We start from the raw sequence: 9203 nt of genomic DNA on the forward strand, positions 1-9203 counted from the left end.
ATGTATTTCAAACATCTTTTAACTTACTTTCTTGGATCCTAGAAAATGAATCTTTACTCTGGAGATCATCTGACTTTTCTTGTAACTCTATGATGAGTTGTGTCTTATAGTTTAAGCCATGTTTGACTGGATTGCAAGTCATTATGTTGATGATATTAATGTTTACCTCAGGGTGAATTGTAATGGTGATCTCTTAACCTGTCTGGGGTCAAAATTTAAATATTGCCAAAAGTTTAATTTACGACCAAACAACAAAACAATATTCTCTTTTGCCTGTCTTTTCTAGTAAAAGCACACATGAAGAGTTTTAACCTACAGCTATGAAAAACTTTGCTTAATGCCTCTGTGAGCTAAAAAAAAAAAAAAAAAAAGAATTGTAAAACCTGCAGCAACAACATCAATATTGTTTATATTGAAATTTGTATCACTATAGAAAACTGCTGGGTAAGAGAAAGTTAGTTACAGCACACTGCCGAAAGAGTCTTTGTTGGGATTTTCCACAGTGAGTGATGTCTGACTGTTCAAAGACAGCAGGATGAGATTTGTCATCAGAAAACAGTATTTAAACATGTACAGGACAAAACCAGCAGAGATTGTGTGTACTGCTATGCCCCCAAAATAGATGCAAACCTAAAGTTATTTTTTAGAAAATGCTAGCATGCTGATGCTAAAGGGAGGCCTTGATACACAGCTAGATTAGATTAGTTTTTCAAATCTGATCCTGAAGGAAAACTGTCTGCACTGTCATTTGCAAGTCAAGACAACACTAACCTAATAAACCTCTCATAACGCTGTTATGTCCTACCACTGACTTCCAGGTACACAGGAAACTGACAGTTGTTTTCCGTGCACTGCTTACCATTTGATCAGCAACAGAGAGAAGAATGGAGACATACAATTTGCAGACATCCAGCAACATTTAAAGGCAAAACAACATATTTGATCACCCATTAGCCAAAACAGCTAACGTTAGCATCCAACCGCTTCCTAGATATTCATCCGATCTGATACAGGTATGTTGTTCTATAACTTTATTATCAAGACATGCCTTCTGTATCCTATTGTGTAACACTGTCTTGCTTATATTCAGGTTATTGCTGTGGTGAAATTGATGCTGTGGCATTTCTACAGCCTCAGTATTGTTTAGTTGAAGTAGAGCAACCCAACCTGTCAAGTTACCTAAGTTCATGTTTTGCTTTTCTCCATTTATTTTAGTATTATTGTAATTTCCTGTTTTGAGACCCATGTCTCTGTCTTTCAGATCCTGCTCCTCCTGTTTTCCCGCCTCATGCCGCCGTGCCCTGATTGTGCACACCTGTGTCTCTTCATGGCCTGATTGTCTGTGTATATAATCTGTGTTTCCTTCATCATGTTGCCAGCTCTTAGTGTATTGTTTTGTGTCGCCCTTTTTCTTCTAGTGATCCTTCTAGTGTTTTTTTTGCCTCTGCCTGCCTTCTCGTTTTTGCCCATTGAGGATTTGTTTTCTCCGCCGATAATTTCCCTACTAACCTTTGACCTGCTTATTAAACTCTGCTTTTACTGAACTCTGCCTGGTGTGAGTCTGCATTTTGGGGGCCTATTTCTATCTCGTTCTGTTAGCTAAAGTCAGACACAGACAATATTATGATAATTTTACTGTCCATATTCACTCAAGATGGGTTTTAGATTATCGCATTAGCACTCCTTTATTAAAGGAGCCAACAGGAGAAGGTGTTTGTTTGGGCTCCGTGTACAGTGTGCCTGTGGTTGTGTTGGTGGCTGTATGACTGATATTGCACCAAATTTGTGGTTTCCTGTTTTGCACCTGCTGCTCCTGCTTGCATAACTTCTCATCAATCATACAGAGGTAAATACTTTCTGTTTTTACAGTGTTAGCCTCCAGCGAGGTCAGGAACAACAGGTTTTGTGCTCGTGGGACTCTCCCAAGGTTTCTCAGCCATCTGTGGAACGTCTTTGTTGTTTGTGATACTCTTTCTTTATATGATAAATTACAGACGATTAGAGCGTCATTAGGCTGTGTAATGTGAAAGTGACATTGGGAAACAGATTCTACACTCAGTCGGAGTCTTTTTTTAGACTCCAATTTAGAGAAAGTTGGCACCACCTTGTGGTCAGCTGGCAAGACAAGTTTATTTATAAAGCAACAAGGAGCAATTCAAAGTAACTTTACAGAGTTCAAAATAAAACATTGATACATTGAAGTAAGAGCATGAAAAGAAACATTAAATCAGGCAAAAATAAAACCTTAGAATGCAAAAAATATTAAAACATTGGCTCAAAATACAGGTTGGCAACAAATAATGGAAGTAAAAAAGTCAAGAAATGGGCTCTTTGGTATTTAGATGATACACTCTTTATCCCATTTGGATTCCATTAAAGGAACGCAAAGCAATATAATATTGATTTTATAAATTACACATGAATGCAACACTTATATTAAATACTTAAATATATTCTGGCACTGAAAACCCCCTTGAAAACGGTACGATTCATCTCGCGGGGCTATCCATCACTACATTTATTAGAGTTTTAGAGAGTTATATTAAACAAAGCACCAAATGGTACACATGATTTCTGACACAGAAGTATGGATGGTAGGGACTTATAAGTACGGAAGCCCTTAGTGGACATGCATCCATATATTTTATTAGCACTGTAGTCAAGGCAACCGAGACCAAGAAATCGACCAGAGGGCTCCGAGACTGAGACAAAAAATAGACATTTAGGGATCAAGATCGAGTCAAGCCCAAGACCAAGACAAAGGCAGGGCAAGACCGAGACAAGACAAAGACCATAAATATCACCGATGAATATCACCGGCGATGAAAATCTAATTATGAATCAATGTAAGTTAATTGTTCTTTTAGAAAGGGAGGATTTCCTTCGAATAAAAGTAATGATATGGAAAAATGGCCTTTCAGTGGTGGTCTTGATTTCGAATCTGGAGTCTGCCCAGTCTGAGACTGAGACAAGACAGAGACAAAATGCTTTTGATTCCGAGACGAGACAGAAACCTTCAAATAATGGTCTCAAGACCAATACCGATTTTGAGTTCTACAACTCTAAATTTTTTTTCCTCTATCTTCCCAAAATAAGTATTTTCCAAATGCTTTCTCAAGATCTCAACTTACTTGTCTTGTAATCTCGGGATAATGAAGCTGGTGTTCCCTGTATGATGAATGAATCAACCTCATTATCTTGAAATAAACTGTTTTCTGGTGATAAAGGAAAGTTAAGCAAATTTCCCTTTGGAACTCTTTAGATATGAAATAAAATAAAAGTACTGATGCATGTCCCTTTATGGCTTCCGTACATAAGGGAAGTATATGTTTGTACAGGTCAATGAGATCCAAACTTTTAAACCTTTGTTGAAAGATCTCTTTCAGGAAGATACCTTCCTCTCCCGGCCTGATGGAGCCCTGAATATTTTAGTGTTCCATATCGGCCTGAAGGATGATTAAAAAGCTTTACACCTGTGACAACTAAGATTGAATCATCATCTCATATCACAGAGTCATTGAGAATTTGAGTTGAATCCAGTAAAACATATTGGTGGAATAATGATGTACCAAATGAGTCTCTCCTATACGACCTCACACTCTGAATATCTGCATTGCTAGTGCAGCTGATAAGCCCCCCAGAAAGTGCTGTCTGTCAGAAAGTCATCTGTGATATCTAAACTGATGCTGTCCCCCTTTGTGAGACTGACGATCTTCCCCACCCACACTGAGCCCTCTGTCGTGTTCCGAAACGTCCCCTCCACCAGTATCTTCTTGCTTATATAGGAAGAGGCGTTTCTTTTCAGGATCACAGTTTTGGTTAGACTTGTCTTGGGGTGCCTGCTGAAGGTGACCTGGGCGTAGAGGAAGTACAGGCTGGTTTGTGAGCAGTGGATGGAGTTTTCACGGAGCTCGAGGGAGCAGGACTCACAGCTGTGTTCGGCCTGCCAGGATCCACCATCTGGAGTTGTGGGAGAATCGGAAAACATGTCTTTAGTAGCTCAGAAAACATTTTGAGTTTTGGGCTCTGGCATTAAAAACCTCGTTTGATCAAATTCTAAAATCCACCAACTCCCTTTGAAGCTTTCACTTTCTTTTTGATCCCAAGTCGAATAAGACAGCACTTAAATAAAGTTGATCTTACAATTAATGGCTAATTTCCTTCCATTTGTCAGACAAAGCCTGCCCTGCCAAACGTATGATGTCTGAGCCGTGGGCTGTAATTATACCTTTAGTCTGTGCAGCCCACATTACAGCTCTGCTCGGGTTTGTTGAGGTTTTAGGAACCCACTTCACAGAGGAAAGAGGCAGTGTGGTGGGAGGAACACAATGCCTGAGGCTGGAAACATGACAGTACTTCACAGTGTGTCTCTCACAATCAGTTGAGACCGACTGTGTGAACAGGAAGACGATTTGTACGTTAATGTAGTAGATGTTTATCAGTTAGATGTGATAGCTGCAGGAGACTTGCATAATCATAGACCATGTACTTAACTGTTTGTTTTTTTCTAAATAAACAATGATGAACTAACCACTTGAAATTAAGAAGACAACAATACACAACTGGTTTAATAATGGCAGAATATTTTTGGTGCTTGACCCTATAGTAAACAGACCACATGGGTTTTAATAAAATCATGATGAAGTGAAGACCCAAAAAGACAAAATGCAAACGTGCATCCAATAGTTGTAGTTATTTTGCTACCATTAACCCTGCACCTTCTTCCCCCCTGTGTTCATCTTCTTCTCTTAAAGACTTCCCACGTTTCTTAGAAAAAAACTTTCAAGCGTGTCTTAACTTGTTGCAGCCAGCATCTGTAGGCGTCAAAGGGTAGCATTGTCTGTCCATTACAAGCATAATTACAGCACGAGACATAAGTTAAAAGTTTGAGTTTAGCCTTGTATTTAAATCAGCTCTAGCATTGGTCAGTGGAGATATCTTTTGGCTAGAAAGTGACATCTCTGTATCCCTTATGATGTCAATTTTTTTCAATGTGACACTTTAAAGTGAAGGTACAATGACAGCTCCAAATAGAGGTTCTTTGAAATGTCAGGCACTGGCAGCTGAACCTGACATGGACAGCTGAAAAATGTTTCTGCTGTCACTGAAAATATCTCTGGACTTTTTCTGCTTTGAAATGTTTTTATAGAAGTTACAGAAAAACTGAGAATTGCAAAATGGAGAACCGAGAATTAGTGGTTGTACTCAATACCACACCAATCGACTGAGTGCTCTGAGACCAAGACAAGACCAAGACAATTGGGAATTGAGACTAAGTCAAGACCAAGAACAAGGCAGGGCGAGACCGAGACAAGACCAAGACCATAAATATCAATGAGAAATCATCATCTTGTGTGCAGGAGGGCCTGTGACTCCTCCAGATCATAACACAGGGAAGGTCGTGGCTGTTATTCGTTGCTTAAGAAAGGGGTGTTTCCCTTTTAATCACAGTGATGATGTGGAAAAATTGTAAATCAGCGGTGGTCTTGATCTGTCTTGATTTAAAATCCGGAGTCTGCCCAGCCTGAGACCGAGACAAGAGCGAGTAAAGATGTTCTCGATTCTGAGACAAGACCGAGACCTTCATAAAGTGGACTTGAGACCGATCTCAAGTAGCTTACAACAACACTACCTGGGATCCAAACAAGCAGCAAGCACCACCAAAGCTTCAATTATTTGACCCTCTAGATTTAACCCCAAGTTCATAAAAACACAATGAGCAGTAAAGACTGCAGACGCATGCTTGTATGTGACCACAAAAATGTGAATACTTTCACAACCATCAAAGCACATACAGTTTCCTTGTAAAAATAAGCAATGAGAGAGTGTACTCACATTTGATTAACTGGATGTATGAGTGAGAACATCCTGAAAAAAAAGTAGGTTTTCCTATTAGTATCTTTCACTTTCTTGTCATACCTTTGAAAAAAAAAGATTTTGAAACAGTTTTTTGAGGTTAGGAGTCAAGACTTTGAAATTTGATTTGTTTCAATGTACCTGTTGGTGTGACATATTCTGACTTCTGAGAAGAAACCCCGCCCTGTAAAAGAAAGGAAACGCCATCATTCTTGCGATAATCATCATCATCATAATAATCATCAACCTTTTCCTTGTCACTAAAAAGCCACAGAAAAATATTAGACCTGTTGACAACTGTTATAGTTACCATTATCAACTAATTGTTTGCTGTCCCTGCTATGAATACCCATACTTTCACCTTTAGGACACTGTAGCCATACATCTGTATTATCTGTGGTTGTTGTTGTTGCTCTGTTTATTTGTATCTTCTCATCTCTTTTTATTCTGCATCTCCCTCTATCCCATTAAGCCCAACACAGTCCCAACAGATGGCTGGTCTGGTCCTTCTCAAGGTCTCTGCCCTTAATGAGTTTCCTTTAGTGCTATGCTCATGGTGGATTAATGTTGTGTATTGTGTCTGTTATAATTTCACAGAGTAGTCTAGATGTTCTTTTTTGACAAGTGTCTTGAGATAACATTTGTTTTGAGATGCAGTACAAATAAATATGTATTGATTGTTTGCGATAACATTGTGTCAGTGGTCATTTAAAAAAATGTGTCCCTTTCCAAGAAAAATGACACAGATGTGTTTTACTGGAAAATTAAATTTTTAAAGATAACTTGGAGGGTTTTGGGAGGCAGAAGAATTGTTTTAACTAGTATGGAATGTGCTTTTCTAAAAAAAAGTCTGGAAAATAACATAAATGATAAAGGTTGAGTCTTGGGTCAGGTTTCAAATAGGGAACTATGAAAGGTACAGGACTGAACTGTATTTAAATCATGTAACAGGATCTGTGGATGCAGGGCAATAAAAAAATAATACCATCGATCCAAAGACTCAGAATCTGATGGGCCTCTTTCCTCTTTATTTTGTATAATTAGGGTGGGGGAGTTATTCAGTGGAAGTTGAATAATTTCCATGTTTTTCTACATTTCTTTTTTTTTTCTACATTTCTACATAACACTGGCACCTGCATCTGATATTAGACCACAATTGAAAGTGGCAAAAATGAAACAGAAAGAACTGAAATGATCAAATTCTGTGTGGTTTTTGCTGGGGGAAAAAAAGCAGATCTGAGTCATGTTTTTGCTAAAAAAAATCTGGTAAAGGCCACTCTAGCCTTCAGGATAAACTCAATGTACCCTTGTAGCTCTGATCCTGTCAGTCAGGACGTTGCCGCCATCTAGAGGCATCTAAAGGACATCTCACATGTACTGACCTCAGCTGATTTTGGTTTGACTGAAGTGAAGAGGGCAGCCATGACCACCATGGCCACAGTCAGGAGTCCACACCACACCTGCAGCAGCAGGTACTTATGAGAGGACCTGGACTGAGCCTCCATTCTGCTAAACACACACATTACACCAGTTTAGTTTGATTTTTTTTTAAATGACATACATAAACAAACATACATTCAATTCATACTTCGAAGAAAAAGAAAACGAGAGTGCACCAGAAAACTTGTGTTGCTCTTCCATAATGAAATCCAGATTTGCTGTTTTGCACACATGGCATTATGGCTAAAGACTATCAGCTCCTACCATGCTGCTGCCTCTCTGGGATTTTACCTCAGTGGGAGTTTTTTTTTTCTTGGGTCTTGCAGATAAGACCTGCATCTCAGTGTTTGGTTTGTGGTTGGATTGTTTACTTGTTAAGACAAAGAGTGAAACTTAAAAGTGTTTGTTAACACACCACAGAGTCTGGTCAGTGTGTCAGTTGGTTTTCAATCAAATGCCAAACCTTTAAACTTAAAGGGTCACTATAGTCTGCAGGTGGTTTCCAGCGACATACATACATACATTCCAGTGTATGTGATGTATGAGAGGCAGCAGCAGTGACAAGATGAGTCACAGGCTAATCCCATACAGTTTGATGTAAACTTGCAGAGATGATAAATGACTAAATTAGCAACAAAAACCTGACCACTACTGCATGTCTGTAGTAGAAAAAAGAAATTAAATACATTTTGAATGTGTACGGCAGCATTGTTCATGTGCTTTCAGGAATCACAAAGTAGCATATCTTAAGCTGCATTTCTTGTTCCATAAAAAGTTAGGACTGTTAGGTTGGTTACTCAAAATACAAAATATAAATGATCCAAAATGATGTCAAACAATATGCCTACGTGTTTTATTTAAAGTCTGAGGACTATGATGAAGACATGGAGAGAATTAAAGGCTCAAAGATTTTCCTTTTTGAGATCGTCATTTGTTTTGTCAAATCCAAGAAAAATCAATCCCTGAATTGTGCAAAACCACAAAATGATAGCATGTTATTTTCTGATCTCATCCTCTAACAGGTGTCTTGTCCTGTCCATTTTCCCCGCTGTATAGAGGTTTCTATACCTTTTCTCTGAGATCTTAAGCTGCTTCCTCCAGAGCTGACTCTGGGAGAGATGCAAAACAATTCAAATGTACCTGTACTGTGCTGTACCTGTGCAAATGGCAATAAACATCTAATCTAATCTAATCTTGATTCAATTATTTTTTTTTTAAGTCAGCTATTCTCAGAGATATTTCAGGAATGCAAATCACTATTCTGACACTATTCTTAGAGAGGAACTAAATTCACTCATTGAATCTGGACTCACCTCGCAGGTGTTGCACTCTCAGTGTCCAAATTCATCTGCTGCTTCTCTGTCAAAGACATGTCAGGTTCACAGGGTTTTCCCTCTGACATGGGGCTTGTAGTTTAGATGAGATGGAGTTTTTTTTCCCCCCTCTGTAGAGAGAGCTGTGGTTCGACAGAGAGGAGGAAGGAGGCCGTCTGTGGTGTAGGTGGCTCCACACACGGATGGTAGAGTGTATAGCCTGGGGGTGAAACTGAAAAGGGCTTCAAAAGAAGTGATGTGAAACCTTTATTAGATGAATGAAACCAAAATGCCGTTTCAGACTCTTATGACAAACAAAGTCCTGCCCTATTTTCCACCCAAGTGAGAGCAAGACTAAAATATTAATGTACACACTGTTAGGAGGTTTTGAATAAGGTCTTAATAAGTGTTGCATTTCAGGGACAAACCACTTTGTGTTGGTGCAGCCCCTCACTGACAGCTCAGAGTTTGTGGTGCTTGGTTTGTGATTTCCCACAGCTGTAGGTTGAATTCAACACCCAACAAACATGACAGGGACTTTTTTCTTCATATCATATACTCAATCTGAGTTTTATCTCTGATGAAAATTCATTG

At 38.9% G+C, this 9203-nt stretch overlaps 1 protein-coding gene across 1 annotated transcript; it reads right to left on the bottom strand.

Moving 5' to 3' along the window:
- Window positions 1-2111: 2111 nt before the first annotated feature.
- On the bottom strand, window positions 2112-8755 carry lta (lymphotoxin alpha (TNF superfamily, member 1)). The gene is made up of 5 exons (XM_020644473.3): window positions 8610-8755; window positions 7239-7365; window positions 5998-6040; window positions 5836-5868; window positions 2112-3960 (listed from the first exon to the last, which is right to left on the bottom strand). The coding sequence occupies exons 1-5, from the start codon at window positions 8696-8698 to the stop codon at window positions 3617-3619; spliced, it is 636 nt and encodes a 211-aa protein (XP_020500129.3). The 5' UTR covers window positions 8699-8755; the 3' UTR covers window positions 2112-3616.
- Between the last annotated feature and the right edge of the window lie 448 nt (window positions 8756-9203).

The sequence above is a fragment of the Labrus bergylta genome, chromosome 8, assembly GCF_963930695.1.
Source record: "Labrus bergylta chromosome 8, fLabBer1.1, whole genome shotgun sequence".
NCBI lineage: Eukaryota > Metazoa > Chordata > Actinopteri > Labriformes > Labridae > Labrus > Labrus bergylta.